Source organism: Onychostoma macrolepis, chromosome 20 (genome assembly GCF_012432095.1).
Source record: "Onychostoma macrolepis isolate SWU-2019 chromosome 20, ASM1243209v1, whole genome shotgun sequence".
NCBI classification, from domain to species: Eukaryota; Metazoa; Chordata; class Actinopteri; order Cypriniformes; family Cyprinidae; genus Onychostoma; species Onychostoma macrolepis.
In genome coordinates this window covers 981,217-999,386 of record NC_081174.1, presented here as the reverse complement: position 1 = coordinate 999,386, position 18,170 = coordinate 981,217, and the positions used below count along the sequence as shown (strand labels likewise).

The 18,170-nt window shown below is 39.4% G+C and overlaps 1 protein-coding gene across 3 annotated transcripts in view; it reads right to left on the bottom strand.

The window, feature by feature from the left end:
* kcnk2b (potassium channel, subfamily K, member 2b) overlaps positions 1-9,967 on the bottom strand; it is a 56,131-nt gene extending 46,164 nt beyond the window's left edge. For all 3 annotated transcript variants that reach the window (XR_009267615.1, XR_009267616.1, XM_058756191.1), the window contains exon 1: positions 9,734-9,967. Coding sequence is in view for 1 of the 3 variants with exons in the window: in XM_058756191.1 (XP_058612174.1) it covers position 9,734 (1 nt within the window). In the remaining 2 variants the exon portion in view is untranslated. The remainder of the gene's footprint in view (positions 1-9,733) is intronic.
* Between the last annotated feature and the right edge of the window lie 8,203 nt (positions 9,968-18,170).

Sequence of the window (18,170 nt, the reverse complement as noted above, 5' to 3'; positions counted from 1 at the left end):
ATATAGAAACGAACACAAAAGCCATCTGTTCACACAAAACATAACGCAAGAACACATGGTCAATGAGACCACTCACAAGCCGTATGCTAAACCAAACACGACAAAAGGAAAAAAAAGGCATGAGACAAGACCGCATGGTGAGAGAATGAACACTCAACACGTGTGCTGACAACAAAGACAAAACATAGAGCATGAATGTCTGAACCCTGACACTGAACCGAAACCGAACTGACAGAAGTGCTATAATCTGAACATCACACTCCAAACCAGGGGTGTAAATTGCGGGGAGAATGGGGGCCTTCTGAGGGTTGTCCCCCTAAAATATAATCACAAACCACTCTGAGTATTGTAAATAATATGAAGGAAATATACTTAAAATAGTTGTGTAAAACAATATAAATGCAAAAAAGCGTTTTAAGTTTAGAAACGTTTTGAGTCCCCCCTCCCTTGCCTCACAGTGATTTGGTCCACTGCCTGCTTTCCCCCTTTACCTCACCGATACAAACACGAGTCCGGTGGAGAGAACAGAGTGCTTCAGTAGTTATGTGTAAGTAGGCTGTCAAGGCTATTTTATTCACTTTAAACATCGGATGAAGTGATTCTTTCTCTTTAATAAAGATGATGCTGGATCATAAATAAATTAGTCATGACAAAAAATGATGATATCCGACGAATTTTTCTATGAGTGATTATAAGGCTACCTTGCTTAGCTTGTTTAATACCGTAGCTTGTTGGACAGTAAGTCACCCACTACAAAATAACACAGCGATAAACCTGAGTGTGAACTGATATTAGGCTAATATTTTAGACCTACAAATGTGTTGGGTAGTAGTGGCTTGCTGCGATTGAATATCTAAATAAGAGACATCCTCAGTCGCAAACAAAACCTAAAATACTATGTGGAGGATGCAAAATAATTTAATAATTACAACCCGAATTCCAGAAATGTTGAGACGTTTTTTAAATTTGAATAAAATCAAAATAATTTCAAATCACATGAGCCAATATTTTATTCACAATAGAACATAGATAACATAACAAATGTTTAAACTGAGAAATTTTAAAATTTTATGCACAAAATGAGCTCATTTCAAATTTGATGCCTGCTACAGGTCTCAAAATAGTTGGGACGGGGGCATGTTTACCAAAGTTTAGCATCTCCTCTTCTTTTCAAAACAGTTTGAAGATGTCTGGGCATCGAGTTTATGAGTTTCTGGAGTTTTGGTGTTGGAAGTTGGTCCCATTCTTCCCTGATATAGGTTTCCAGCTGCTGAAGAGTTTGTGGTTATCTTTGACATATTTTTTGTTTAATGATGCACCAAATCTTCTCTATAGGTGAAAGATCTGGACTGCAGGCAGGCCAATTCAGCACCCGGACTCTTCTACTACGAAGCCATGCTGTTGTAATAGCTGCAGTATGTGGTTTTGCATTGTCCTGCTGAAATACACAAGGCCTTCCAAAATATGCAAGCTGCCCATACCGTATGCACTTATGCACCCCCATACCATCAGAGATGGTGGCTTTTGAACTGAACGCTGATGACACGCTGGAAGGTCTCCCTCCTCTTTAGCCCGGAGGACACGGCGTCAAATTTGGACTCGTCTGACCATAGAACACTTTTCCACAATGAAACAGTCCATTTTAAATGAGCCTTGGCCCACAGGACACGACAGCGCTTCTGGACCATGTTCACATATGGCTTCCTTTTTGCATGATAGAGTTTCAGTTGGCATCTGCAGATGGCACGGCGGTTTGTGTTTATCAACAGTGGTTTCTGGAAGTATTCCTGGGCCCATTTAGTAATGTCAATGACAGAATCATGCCGATGAGTGATGCAGTGTCGTCTGAGGGCCCGAAGACCACGGGCATCCAACAAAGGTCTTCGACCTTGTCACTTACGCAGAGAGATTTCTCCAGTTTCTCTGAATCTTTTGATGATGTTATGTACTGTAGATGATGAGATTTGCAAAGCCTTTGCAATTTGACGTTGAGGAACATTATTTTTAAAGTATTCCACAATCTTTTTACGCACTCTTTCACAGATTGGAGAGCCTCTGCCCATCTTTACTTCTGAGAGACTCTGCCTCTCTAAGACATCCCTTTTATAGCTAATCATGTTACAGACCTGATGTCAATTAACTTAATTAGTTGCTAGATGTTCTCCCAGCTAAATCTTTTCAAAATTTCTTGCTTTTCCAGCACTTTGTTGCTCCCGTGCCAAATTTTTTGAGACCTGTAGCAGGCATCAAATTTGAAATGAGCTCAATTAGTGGATAAAAGTGTAAAATTTCTCCGTTTAAGCATTTGTTATGTTCTCTATGTTCTATTGTGAATAAAATATTGGCTCATGTGATTTGAAAGTCTTTTAGTTTTCGTTTTATTCAAATTTAAAAACGTCCCAACATTTCCTTAATTTGGGTTGTATAATATGATCGCATGGTGAACCTATGAACCGAACTAATATTTAAACACGGTCTCCATGCTGTGTATACATATCTATCTTTACAAGTACAATTTTGGCTGTATTATTTGTGTCCCCTTCAAAAATTGCTCGAGAAATTTTGTTTATTGTCCCCCCCTACTGTTAGATGAAATTTACGCCCTTATAAACATACAACACATCATGCCAACGAAAGAATGCTTGGCCTGTGCGAACTCGAAACCACACACTCACACAAAGACAAGACGATAGGAGTGTCAGGGCTCTGTTACCAAACAAAAAATAAACCAGACCGAAAGTGACAGAACCTTGACCTTTACATATTAACAACTTTAGGTCAGTCAGATTAATTATATGAGAGTCAGTAAAATAATTACATTTTACATGTTATCATTAAACTGAATTTTGTTCCAATTATTGCTTCAAAATTATCAGTGTACATTTCCAACTCTAGAGTTCTCAATTGAACAATGGACACAAAATAGTGATACAAAAGTTAAATCTAATAAAAATGTCTAAAGGATGAGTTTGTTGGTATCTTTTTTTTTTATCTGTTACATGCATGGGTGCATTGTGTCTCTCTCTTCTTTCCTAAATCCTACACTGTGGTGTCTGAATGGTGTTGTCCTAGTACTACTAGTGTTCGTCAAAGTTTTGTAATTTGCGAATCTAGTAGTGATTTCCGGAGTTCAAGTGCTTCAATGGTATATTTGGCCATGCCCATTTTCTAAATGACACTCTTATAGCTAACCAAATTGTAAAGTTCAACATCTTTTGATAATTATTGACCTAGAGAGTCCAGAGAATTGTACTGAAGTGTTTTTTGAGGTTAAGCAAAAGTAGTTTCTTTAAATAATCTTGAATAATTCAAACAATTTGATTGACAGCAGTGGTTCTTGAGGCAAAGTTGTTCAGAATTAACAGAGATTTAGGCCAATTTCTTTCAAATTTCTCACAGACCTTTAGAGCCGTGGGTCAAAAAGGCCGACTCAATTTAGTTCTGATTGGCCTCCGTTAATCTAGTCTAATAGGTGCTCAAATTTCATTGGCCGATGGCAGCCATGTTTTTTAAGGTACACAAATAGACAGCTATGGCACTTAATTTTGGACAGACACTGCATGAGAATTTTCAAGTTAATCAGACGGAAGCGTAGCTATAGCCATTTTTACATTTTTGTCCTAGTACCATGCACTGGGCAAATTCCAAATTTTTTTGTCACGTGACCTCAGATTGAGGTCTTACATATGTGTATCGAGTTTGGTGTAAACATCTCATTCCTTTCAAGAGTTATAGTTATAGCCATTTTAGAAAAAGTGGCCCCATTTCTTTTGAACGTTTTGGTGTCACTTTGCGACGGTGAGTTGAAAACACAACTTTGTCTGATTATTATTGATATTCACTTTCCAGAGAATTGTTCTGCACTGGTTTGGTTCTGATTGGGCAAAAAACCTACACCTACTTCGCAAAAGTAGGTTTTAAAAAAAATTCAAAATAGCCAACAATATTGCCAGGGTGGCGATCAAATCTGTTGTGTGTTTTGTTCGTCTTGAGTCAAGGATTCTGTAAAGAGTGGTTTAGGAGTTATCGGCAAGCCTTGGTGACGTTGCAGACGGGGCGGGAACTACCATCCCTCATAGTTTCAGGTCTCTACACCTCATGGTTTGGTCTGCCTGATCAATTTTAGGTCAGAAGATCTTTGAAATCTTAAAAATTACAATAGGGTTTCAGCACTATGCACTTGAACCCCTAATAATAATAATAATAATAATAATAAATCCACATTTCTCTGTTTGGCTTGAGCGTCATTCATTTAAAAAAAAAAATAAATAAATAAAAGTAATGATTTGAAAGTCTCTGAAAGTAATGATTTTTCTCAATTTTCTTGCAGACACTCATTTGGTCTGGCAATTATAATTACCAACACCTCTGTCATTACAGTGCTTTACAGACAGCAGTATGTATTTCTTTCTCTCCAGAATCACGCCAGTGTTACTGTGTGTGAGTTGTGTTTTTTTTTTTTTTTTTACAAATTTACTACACCGAACAAAATTATAAACGCAACACTTTTGTTTTTGCCCCCATTTTTCATGAGCTGAACTCAAAGATCTAAGACTTTTTCTATGTACACAAAAGGCCTATTTCTCTCAAATAAATATCTTCTCCTTTGCCGAGATACTCCACCCACCTCACAGTTGTGACATATCAAGATGCTGATTAGACAGCATGATTATTGCACAAGTGTGCCTAAGGCTGGCCACAATAAAAGGCCACTCTAAAATGTGCAGTTTTACTGTATTGGCGGGGTCTGGGGGGGTCCGAAAACCAGTCAGTATCTGGTATGACCAGCATTTGCCTCACGCGGTGCAGCACATCTCCTTCGCATAGAGTTGATCAGGTTGTTGATTGTGGCCTGTTGAATGTTGGTCCACTCCTCTTCAATGGCTGTGCGAAGTTGCTGGATATTGGCAGGAACTGGAACACGCTGTCGTATACACCGATCCAGAGCATCCCAAAGATGCTCAATGGGTGACATGTCCGGTGAGTATGCTGGCCATGCAAGAACTGGGATGTTTTCAGCTTCCAGGAATTGTGTACAGATCCTTGCAACATGAGGTGATGGTCGTGGATGAATAGCACAACAATGGGCCTCAGGATCTCGTCACGGTATCTCTGTGCATTCAAAATGCCATCAATAAAATGCACCTGTGTTCGTTGTCCATAACATACGCCTGCCCATACCATAACCCCACCGCCACCATGAGCCACTCGATCCACGATGTTGACATCAGCAAACTGCTCACCCACACGACGCCATACACGCTGTCTGCCATCTGCCCTGTACAGTGAAAACTGGGATTCATCCGTGAAGAGAACACCTCTCCAAAGTGCCAGACGCCATCGAATGTGAGCATTTGCCCACTCAAGTCGGTTACGATGACGAACTGCAGTCAGGTCGAGACCCTGTGAGGACGATGAGTATGCAGATGAGCTTCCCTTAGACGGTTTCTGACACTTTGTGCAGAAATTCTTTGGTTATGCAAACGATTGTTGCAGCATCTGTCCGGGTATCTGGTCTCAGACGATCTTGGAGGTGAAGATGCTGGATGTGGAGGTCCTGGGCTGGTGTGGTTACACGTGGTCTGCGGTTGTGAGGCCAGTTGGATGTACAGCCAAATTCTTTGAAACGCCTTTGAAGATGGCTTATAGTAGAGAAATAAACATTCAATTCATGGGCAACAACTCAGGTGGACATTCCTGCAGTCAGCATGCCAATTGCACGCTCCCTCAAAACTTGCGACATCTGTAGCAATGATAAAACTGCACATTTTAGAGTGGCCTTTTATTGTGGCCAGCCTAAGGCACACCTGTGCAATAATCATGCTGTCTAATCAGCATCTTGATATGCCACACCTGTGAGGTGGATGGATTATCTCAGCAAAGGAGAAGTGCTCACTAACACAGATTTATGAACAATATTTGAGAGAAATAGGCTTTTGTGTACAAAAAAAAAGTTTTAGATCTTTGAGTTCAGCTCATGAAAAATGGGGGCAAAAACAAAAGTGTTGCATTTATAATTTTGTTCAGTACAACCATTCTTAAAGATAAATATACTGTATGTTAAGATACATTTCTGCTGTTCTAGAAAAGCCCTGAAACCACTCAGAGACAAGTCCTCCTTCATTAGTGTGGCTAGCAAAACTTGAAATTTATATGTGGGCCTAGTTCAATCCATTTCATGAGCCAGTCCAAAGAACTCATGTGCTTCAGGTTGAGGATGCTTGTACAGGACATTTGCTTTAAAGCAATGGCTTTCAATCCTGCTCTGCACATTTGTCTCCCTTCTGACTCAAATTAAGATAATCAGCTCATTAGTAGAGAACTCTAAACTGAACTTAGTGTGTCTGATAAGACCGATCTACAAAATGTGCAGAGCAGTGGGTCCCCTGGACCACAATTGGAAAACCACTGCTTTAAACAGTGCATACAGTGCTGGTGAGTTGTGACGCAGCCACAGGCCTGGTGAAAAGATCATCAGCTGGGTTCTGATCTGTAAACGAAGAAGTCATTTGGTGTATGCAACGGCCACGAAAAAAAAAAAAAAAGGTTTGAAGGCTTCTTTGTGTGGGCAGGCTCTCACCTTTGAGACTCAAGTCCTTGAGGGTGAGAAAGCTTGCATCCCATGCTGTTTGAGGCAATTTTATGCAGTTTAAGATTTGACTCTAAAAGTGATGCTTTTAAGAGTGTACGGGTCGAAGCCTCAGAATCTGTGGGAAAATATGTAAGATTGTATTGTCCATGTAAAAAGTGCCTCTTTTGCTCACTTTTCTCTGCAGCTTGTTGAAGACCATAAACATACTAGTTAAAATTTTACTTATCACGTTCCACTGAAGAAAGAAATGACCACTCACTAAGCATAAGTGTCACAATGAGTCACATGTGCTTCAGGCGATGAGTCACAATCGCCATTGGTAAAATGGTGATATTGCCAGTTGACAATATCAAATAATGCAAATACAGTTACATGGCCACTAAAAATATTTATGACCAGAATTTTCTCAAATCACCAACCATTGACTTGTGTAGCAAAAGGTTAGTTTGGACTCCGCAATGAGGTCAACATAAAGGTGAGTAAATAATGACAGAATTTCCATTTTTGTGTAAACTATCCCTTTAAACGTATTATTCTGTAGACAGTTTATCTTACACTCTTAAGCTTGTGAAAGCATAAAATCTTTTGTGGCTTGTGAAGCAAATGCAGAAGTGTTAGGGATAGGTTTGTGGGTTAAATCTAAAGCTCTGGTATGAAACTCTAGATGGTGCAGTCCGATTGGTCTAACTCAATCTGACAATTCAATGACATCATCACAATGACCTCATCACATGGTGCAGCTGATTGGTTCTTTTGTATCAGCAACCAATGAGCTTGCTGCTTAACATTCAAATACTTGGCTAGTCCTTGCAGCATGCTTCAGAAACTCTCCACCTTCCCCAGCTCCACCTGTATAGATCTGTTATGAGGTGATCATCTATGCTATATGGGGGATATTCATATGTTATATGTGCAGCAGCAGTATTTCTTACATGCTCACAGCAGCATGTTGTGGATATACTGGCAGTAGCAAGTCTCGGTACTTGGTCTGCCGCAGCAGCAGCGTAGCAGATCTATTCCGCCAAGACCAAACAAATTAATATTGTTATCTACATTACCATGCTAATCCCTCCCAGAGTTGTCATGACAGAAATGTTACTATTGGTAGGTCATCCTGAGCAGGTAGGTAGGTAGTTTCAAATCTCTTCACCCACCAAAAATGTATTTTTAAATTTTAACTATTCATATTATCTAGTGATTTCAAAGCAATGTATATCAGTCTTCTCTAGTAGACTGAGAAGAAGAGAAACTATAGACCTTAGTCAAAGTAGCGCAATATTTTATTTTTGACAGGACTGAAATTAAGCTGTAATGAATGGATTGTACTGTTATCTAACAACATGCCAGTTCTTCAGCTGATTAATAGTCTTTAAAAGACTTTCTTTCAGTAGACAGAAACTTGGTAAAACTATTGTAAAAGTTGTGAGATTTGAAAAAATACTTGTGATCTAGGACATTTATACAGCGCATATCACTGTAAAGTCTGTAAGTCTGTCTATCACAGCCTTGTTGTTATCCATGTAAAATTCAGTATGGTGTCTACCCTGATTAAGGAGTTCAACACTGATGGACAGCTAAGGCCATCAAGCAGCATTCACTGCGAGAAAGATGCACATGACATAGGCTGAGAACCATAAAGAACCACTAATTAAACAGAAATACTGAAAAGAACTAAAGTGCGCACAATTTCATACATGCAGTCATTTAGTAAATTAGGGCTAAAATACACAAAATACATGCACAAATGATTAAATCACTGATTGTTGATTCAAAAGATGCAGGATATAAGGGTGCTGCACCATATGCCATGCAAAAAAACAAGTGCATTTTAATTTTTAAGTAAGGCATTTAAATGTAACAATAACATCTTAAATGTACCATTTTAAACCACCTTTAATAAATTTTACGCAGTGAGTTATAAACCTATATTTTAATAAACAGTTTTAAATTGTATGTTTTCATTCTTAAAATGAAATTCACGTATTCTCCCTTGGCTAACACACACATTCATGGAGGATGTTGATGCACAAGGTCACGTGGTTCACTCAAACACACAATCTGACCATGTAGTACAACAGAGTTCAGATTTTAGTAATTGTAAAAGTGATGCTCCGGGTTCAATACAAGTTAAGATTAACTGATAGCATGTGTGGCATAATGTTGAGATTACCAGAAAAATAAGCAAAAATATGGGATACAGTGCAGCACTTACAATTATGATGTAATTTGTAAATGTTGAAATATTCACTGTTTTAATACAACAGCCACAATACTACAATGGATTGTAACATGACTAATCTAGTACTAACTTATTCCATTTTTCCAGTTTCAATGCCTTGACAAAGATATGCCTTAATCCCTTTTACTGTAAAAATTATGATAAAAAACAACTTTATACCTTAAATAATACACAGGTTTTAAAATTAATGTAAGTGCTTTTACGGATGTATAAGCTTTACATTTTATTTGTAAATTCTCTTAAAAAAGGAGGGATGAGGTAAAGTTTTGGTAATCAACATTAACAAATGTTTTCGATGGTACAAGTTTAATGCCTAATTTGTACTGAAACCTTAACAATCCTTTAATGTTCTTAATAACTGCAATTCATATTGTAAATAAGGTGTAAGATAGCCTATCATATATGAATGTAAATGAGCTGCACCATTTTTTTTTTTTTTTGAAAAAAGTTGTCTATTAAAAGAGACATTTGATCAAAACATCTGATCTGTATTCAGTCATTTCCTAGTCATATAAACACTATAAACAGTTCTCCAAATTAACATAAGAAATATTCAGGTGATGTGAAATTATATGATACTAGCATGTATTACGCAGTTCGTTGTACGCAACACATTGATAATTTATGAACCATTTCTGTAGGCTGCAGGTTTTCTCTCTCTCTCTCTCTCTCTTCACCCATGTCACTGCTCTGCCTTTTGATCTAGAGAAATTATTCACGGATACGTCGATCATTTAATATTCATTTAGGATGTCGTTTATTCCTGTCTTTACTTCAAAGACGACTATATCAAATCTAAACCTCATGCGCATCCTCTCCTCCTCTCTCTCTTATACACACACGCATAATAAAACACATCCGATGTATTTAAAGCCGGTTGTGTTCCTGTTTATGTAACTTACTTCTTCAGTCCTCTCCTCATCGACGCTCGCGTTACCGTGTGGTTGCAGAGGTTCGGTTCAATTTCCCCAACTCCATATCTTCTGACCAGTGATAGGGCTGTTTTCTGCTGTTAACCTGCCAGAACCTCTCAGAAAATGCACAGCTTGTTGAATGAGTGAAAGCAGAGGGAACTGAATCGCGCCTCCTCTAGATCACAGACTCAGTGACGCAAGACGCGCGAGAGTGATCGGGATCTGAATGGTAACTAAAGGTAGTAGGTTTGAACCAGGTTGATTTCCATCACAATTGTGCCTCTGACTCTCAAACTCAGCCCTGCAAACACACGAAGTATCAGATAAATAATTTACTCGAAATCTTGGTAATTTTTAATGACTTTACTAATTGTGGAGATGATGGGAAACGAGAATGAGAATGAGCTTTATTGCCAGGTATGTTTACACATACGAGGAATTTGTTATAGTGACAGAAGCTCCACAGTGCAACAGAATGACAGCGACAGGACACAGATAATAAAAAGAATAATATACAAATATACAAAATAGACAATGTACAAAATAGCAAAAACACTATATATAATATAGACAATTATGTACAGGTATGATATGTGCAAATTTGAAATGCAAATAAGTATGTGTGTTAAGTAAATAATGTATAATAGTGTTGAGTGTTCCACGTTTATTGTCAAGTGTTCATGAGATGGATTGCCTGAGGGAAGAAACTGTTCCTGTGCCTGGCCGTTCTGGTGCTCAGAGCTCTGTAGCGTCGACCAGAAGGCAACAGCTCAAAGAGGGAGTGTGCTGGATGTGAGGGGTCCAGAGTGATTTTACCAGCCCTTTTGCTCACTCTGGATGAGTACAGTTCTTGGAGAGTGGGGACGGTTGTACCAATGATTCGCTCAGCAGTCTGGAGTCTGTAGTCCCTCTGTAGTCTTCTGAGGTCAGATTTGGTAGCTGAGCTGAACCAGACAGTTATTGAAGTGCAGAGGACAGATTCAATGATGGCGGAGTAGAATTGTTTCAGCAGCTCCTGTGGCAGGTTGAACTTCCTCAGCTCCCGAAGGAAGTACAACCTCTGCTAGGCCTTTTTCACAATGGACTCAATGTGATTGTCCCACTTCAGGTCCTGAGAAATTGTGGTGCCCAGGAATCTGAATGACTCCACTGCAGTCACAGTGCTGTTCATGATGGTGAGTTGGGGGAGAGCAGGGGGGTTTCTCCTGAAGTCCACGATCATCTCCACAGTTTTGAGCGTGTTCAGCTCCAGGTTGTTAAGACTTTTTTAGGTTTTTAAGGCAATCGGTTTACTCAAACGGTTTGAGTTACCCTAACTGTTGGGTTTTACAGTGTACTATTATTATTATTTTTACTGAATAATCATTTTTTCACACTAACTCCATTACTTATGCCTAGAGTCAAATCATCATCATGCTGGGTATTTGGAACAACAGCACTTCTGCTGATGTGACACTGGTAAAATAACACTGGTGTCAGGTAAGTAGAGTTGCCATAGCAACCAGGAACACATCCTTTAGCAACTGAAGGTGACAGAATCGAACATTTCTGACAGTTACAGAGCCTTCTGTAATGTTTTTTGTTTGCTTGTTTTTGTTTTTCTTAACACTTTGGTGACCAGTTCTTACTATTAACTAGTTGCTTATAAGCATGAATATTACTAGCATATTGGCTTTTTATTAGTACTTATAAAGCACATATTAATGCCTTATTTTGCATGACCATATTTTAGATCCCTTAATCTGACCCCCATACCTAAACAACTACCTTACTAAATACAAAGTTCTGGCATGAAACTCTAGATGGCGCAGTCCGATAGATCAAACTCAATATGACATAATGACATCTTTATCACATGGCTCAGCTGATTCCCAGCAGGCACAAAACAGGCACACAACATCATAAGACATTGATATTTGGTTACATTTCGGTTGCGACGTCGGTTGACCAAAATTCAATGTAAATTCAACATCTAATGTCAATGTTAAATTGATGTCCAATACTGACATCAGCTGACGTTGGGATTTTATTGTTTTTAGGTTGTGCAACCAAAATCCAACGTTAAGTCAACGTCAAATTGACGTCATATATTGACGTCAAGCCGATTTTAATTTTCAACCAAAATGCAACATCTGTCCGACGTCATGTCCAACGTCAACCTGATGTTACATAGACGTCTGGTGCCTGCTGGGTTGGTTCTTTCCTGCATCGGTAGCCAATGAGCTCGCTGCTCAACATTCAAATATTTGGCAGTGTTTGCTGTAGCAGTAGCAGCGCACTACAGAAATGTCTGAAATCAACATCTAAGATAAGCGAGTGCTCTTTTAATCCATATCACTGTGTGTATTGCATGGTCTGCCTAATAGAATTTAAAAATGAGCAACCATAAACAAGGTTAAAATAAGTGTAATGTTAGCAGTTTGCATCGTATGCAGGAGTGAAATATTAGGCATATTAGCAGCAGCATTTATGCATCTGTGTTTATACAGCTGGAGCAAACGCAGTCTAGAGAATGTAAGCGCTCTAAGGACACGCCGATAGTAACAGACATGAAAACAGGCTAAATTAAATAAGCATTCTCTTGCATGCATATCAATTTTTTAGCAGTTATATCCTTATACTCAGCAACATGTACACATTGGCTTGTATTGTTAATTTGTCTCCTGCTTTGTGGAGGATTATTCATATGTTATATGTACAGCAGCAATATTCCTTACATGCTCACAGCAGCATGTTGTGGATGTATTGGCAGTAGCAAAAGTCTCTGTACTTGCTCTGCCGCAGCAGCAATAGCAGCAGCAGCGTAGCAGATCTATTCCGCCAAGACCAAATACATTAACATTGTCATCTATATTAGCTTGCAAATCACTCTGAGAATTGTCATGACAGAAATACAAAGTTCTGGCATGAAACTCTAGATGGCACAGTCCAAAAGATCTAACTCAGTATGACGTCATTATCACATGACATGGCACAGCTGATTGGTTCTCTCCTTTATTGGTAGCCAATGAGCTCACTACTCAACATTCAAATACTTGGCAGGGTTTGCTGTAGCAGTAACAGTAACAAATCTAGCAAGTCAGTATCAACTCACTCTGCTGCAGCAGTAGCAGCAAATTAGGAGATTATTAAGGCAAAAGTTGTAGAACAGTTAGTTAATAGTGAGAATTGGGCTTTAAAATAAAGTGTGACCACCTTCCTCTGTACCCCACAGTTTTAGTTTTGTCGTTTGTCATTGTGAGGACCAGAAATGTGCCAATGCAGTCAAGGACACCATTATAAGGCTGACAACATTGGCCAGACATTTGGCTTACATAAAAATCTACCGTTTGGAGCATTATTAAGAACAGAGCATAGGTGAGCTTAGCAATCACACCACTAATTTCCACAGAAGAAAGAAAGGCTAGGTCACAGAATGTCAAAATATACTTTGTAGCTAGCTTACTTTTCTCTGTTATTAAAAGGTTAGTTCACCCAAAATGAAAATTCTGTCATTAATTACCCTTGTGTCGTTCAAAACCCATAAGCCATTTGCTCATCTTGAACACAAATTAAGATATTTTTGATAAAATTGAGAGCTTTCTAAACCTACAGACTGCAAGGGAAGTACCACGTTCAAGGCACAGAACCGTAGCAAGGACATCACTAAAACAGTCCATGTGACATCAGTTTTTAAACCACAAGAAAAAGAAACGAAAAAGAACTCAATTTGTTACTCATGCATTGTTCTCACACACAGCCAGAGCACAGCTCAGAAATACCGAGTTGATTCCTCTTTCACGTCTCAATGCATTTAAGGTACATATGCTACAAATATAATTGTCAAAAAAACCTTCACGGCATTCTCATTCTCTGTGCTTCAATTTTTTTTCTTGCTTATTCATCCGAAAAATCATCCGATCTGTGATTTAAAAACCATACGATCCGTTGAACCACTACCCCCGCCAGTCCACGATAATATTTTCGGTAACACTTTATTTTAGGGTCTCTTAACTAGTTGCTAATTAGCATGCATATTAATAGAATATTAGCCATTTATTAGTAGTAATTAAGCACATATTAATGCCTTATGCTACATCCCTAATCCTACCCAATACCTAAACTTAACAACTACCTTATTAACTATTAATAAGCAGCAAATTAGTTTATTGAGGGACAAGTCATAGTTAATAGTTAATTAATAGTTCCCTATTCTAAAGTGTTACCATATTTTCAAAACGTAACCCGTCCATGGTGTAAAAAAAGGTTGGAGACCCCTGCTCTAAGTGATCCTTTCTAAGGGTCACTTCACCAGAGGTGGAGCAACAGCTTAGCAATTGAGGCTTTGGAGCATATCAACATTTTGGAATTGAAGGCTGTCTACCCAGTGCTAGAACAGTTCTTACTTTCCTTGTGCTTGTTTGATCCAACAACACATTAACTGTTTATTTGAAATAATCAGGGCAGGACCGGAGGCTTGTACCATGATGGTGGCTGAACAAACTCAGGGTTACAGGATTAGTTTTGAATTGACAAAACTAAACCAATCCAATCCGCCTTTGTTGGTACCATGACACTGATCATCAATTTTGATGACAGCTGGGGATGACTATAAGGTGGACCTGTGGAAGTTCTGAACACTATCTTTGCCATTCTTGTGCAAGATCTGTAGGCAGCTCCTCATCCCAGCTGAGGTCTCATATCCACATCTCTTGAAAAAGGCATTTCACTTGCACAGTGAAAGGAGTCGAATATGCAAGCAGAGAGTTTTAGAATAATCCTTTTGGTGTTCTCCCTTTTTGCTACAGCATCCAGCAATGCAGTCAGATCAAAGACAAAATCATCTATTTTAGATCTCCAGACAAAGCCTAGTACTTTCATGACAGAGCTGGGTGTCTCTGTCTCTGGCGCAAGCTCATTTAGCATTGTCTTCCATTTCTCCTTCAATGCTGGACAGTTAGTCATCCATTTGCAGAAGTTTTGAGTCAGAGGAATCGCACCACATCTCTGCAAGAGAAATTTGCAAGAAAGCCTTTTTGATATCTGCTGTAAATTCAATTGCATGCAGTCTGAATTTTATTAAAATGCTGAGAAGATATTGATTCAGATTAGGACCGGTAAGTAGACACTCATTAAGTGATGGAGAGCCAGTGTCATATGATGAGGCATCAAATACTACTCTGAGTATTGATGTTGCCTTGTCTGAACGGAGAACAGCATGATGAGGCATGTAGTACTTCATAGCTGCCAGAGATGACTCCTCCTCCACCATGTCTTCGATGATGCCCTGCTCAAGGTAATCGTTCACAACTTCATTATATCGGTGACACAGCACTACATCTAATTGCAACATTCTCTTAAGGCCCTCAAATCTTTTATTTGCAATTCTGTAGTTATCTGGGAGTTCTGGTTTGTCAGGTCACCACACCAGCTCAACTTCGTCTTTGTACCGAGATGTCTTCTCAACCTTGTGAAGAGCCTCCTCTTCCTCAAGACCGTCTGTCTGCTTCATGGCGATACCGAGAGACACTATTTTCCAGAAGGCTTTCAGATGCTCTGAAACCAATGTGTCTTCAGTAACTTGCACTTGCATGCAGGCTGCATCAGCAACACTGGACATTTTGACTGGGCCTTGCACTGACCATCCAAAGATGCTCTCAATGGCTACAAGTGTGACTGTTATTCTTTGTACTTGGCCCGACACTATACACCAGTAATAATCTGCAACAATAAGCATCGACAACTCTGTATCACAAGTGCCATTTTCAGGGTAATCTGCTAACTGCAAGCCTTGTTGTTTTAGGTCTACTATGATGTGCTCACCTGGGAGCTTCATCACAACGGATGCACCCTAAAGCCTGATTTATACTTCTGCACCGAATCTACGCCATAGGTTATGCATAGTACGTGCAGGCTATGGCGTAGCCTGACGTGCACCTCTCCAAAAATGTCACAGCGTGTCAATTCTACGCAGACCGCAAGTGCTGTGATTGGTCTGCTAGTACCCCTCCCTCCGTATATATTTGAGTTTTGTGTGTGTTTTTTTGCACTGTAATTGTTTTATTTTAAATAAGGTGTAACAATAAAAGATAAGCAAAGAACAAGTGTCTTATCATTTATTATAAAACATAGCAGTATACATTACTTTGTTGTCCGCGATAAACAATGTTGTTCTGCCGTGGTACAAGTCCTTGTGGAGATATACCATCTTCTCCTGTTCCGTTGTCATCTCTTTTTTTGTAGTTTTAAATAAATGATCTGTTCTTTGACATTTATTTGCCACCGTCACGGCTGATGCTTCCCCGACAAGCTGCTTCTTCTTCGGCTTTTGCCGTGGTACTGTGGGTTACACAAGCAACATGTCCGTGGACACTGCAGTACTGCATGTCGACACGGTCAACGACGCAGAAGTATAAATGAAAACCGACGCACAGCCTACGGCGTATGTCAGACGCAGAAGTATAAATCAGGCTTTAGGGTGTCTCGAGTGCTTCTATTTAAATTTTCTGCCCCTTCTTCCAGATATTCTGCAGCGTTACCTTCACTGTGTTGCCCTTTACTGTTGCTGGTGCTGCAGAGCCGAAGGTACGTAGAGTGACTGTTTCTTGCTTGATCATAGGTAACTTTAAAGCTCTAACTGTGTTCACTGATGAAGCTTCTCTGGCTGCCTCCATCCAGTAAGCAGCGAATGCTTCTGCATCCACCAAGTGCTTCTGCCTACGCTCTAACAGTCCGCATCAGCATAGTATTGTTCTGTTTAGCGGGCTGTATCTTTACTGAATGTGAAGCGAAGAAGAAACCACATTAAACTTGTCATCTCCATCAGAAGTATGCTTCTCTCCTTTTTCACCAATAGAACTGTGTCGGCTTCCACATACATTACAGCACATTTTAGTCTTGCGATATTCTTTGGCCCAAGGCACACAAAGCATCGTCCCATCTTCATCAGTTTGTCTTTTCATGCAGCAATATCGGTTTCTAGACACAGTTCTGTTTTGTGTGCTGCAGCTGTTGACTTTGTGCTTTCTGTGCTTCATTTTTAAATTGTGTCTTGTCTTTTAATGATTTCTGGTAGCTTTGGCTGTCTCTGGAATGACCTGGCTTAATGAGATGCAAGGTTATTTCTCTGTTCAGAATCTCTTTCTGCAGGAATTCCGTAACTTCTGAGACTTTCCATTTATCACTGGTTCGTCTCTGTCGACTGTGCTGGAGAGCAATGTCATCTGCAATCATTTGTAACAGAACTGGGCACAACAAGCTGCTATATGCCTCCGATACGACACCCAGCAATTCTAAGCTGCAGATATGTACTGCACATTCACCATAAAGTTGTCTCAGATCAGATGTTATTAGATTTCTTTACTGGGCAGAGATTTAGCACATATTTGTGTTAATAAGCAGGTATTTTCTTCTGAACCGATTCTGCAGCAGATCGATTGTGTGATCACAATTACTGTCTCTTAACATCAGTCCCACTACTGCCTTTGAAGCAACACCAGTTAGATACGTCTTTAAGTAATTAAACTTCTCTATTTTGCTCAGCACATCATTCCAAAAATCTTCTAGATAATCAACTTGGGCAACTTAACTAGTGAGGGGGCTGTGCTGCTTCTTCGTATCACTCAGTGCGCATGCGTTTTCACGGTGATGATTCACCCTTTATACTCCTCAAGAATTTAATTCTCCAAGTCATCTGTGTTTTTCCCTTCTTCTGCTCCGATATCCAACTCCAGCAGCGTTTCCTCTTTTGCAGATAACAGTTCATGTAATCGATCAATGGCCAGATCTTCTTTGTCTACCTCTGATTCAATATCATGCAAAAGTCGCGTTGTGGAACCATGTACAGCTCAAGTCGTCCCACCATTTCGGTAGTTTCGGTACTTTCTAGTTTCCCAGGTTTCGGTATCAGATGCTTCTCGTATCTTCCACTTAGCAGGCAATAATGACCACTGACTTGTATTAAAAACAAAAACACTTCCTTGGGAAGTGGCACGTCTGGTCAACTTACATACATAAAAATGTTTTACTGTGTAGTGGCCTTTAATTTGGAGCAAGAGAAACTGGGGCAGTGACTTTATTGTGTCATAGATGTGTCACTTTGCTCAAAGCTAACTGGTCAAATTGCCATGTTTCGTGTGAGCATATGGTCCTATTTTGTTTGTTTCTATGTGCCTTGTGATTCACTTTCTAGCGTTTATTGGTTCATTTGCATCACCTGTCCTCCCTTGTTACCTGCTTTGTTTGCACTCCTATATATTTTCCCTGTGTGTTTTGTCCTGTGCTGATCCGTCATTGAAATTCATGTCTGATTCATAAGAACACTTAAAAAAATGCTAATTCATCTGTTTATTACTTTGGAAATATCATATTCACAAACAGATAAAAGCAAATAGTAAAGCGAACATCTACCGATATAAAACAGACTTGATTTATTATATATTTAATA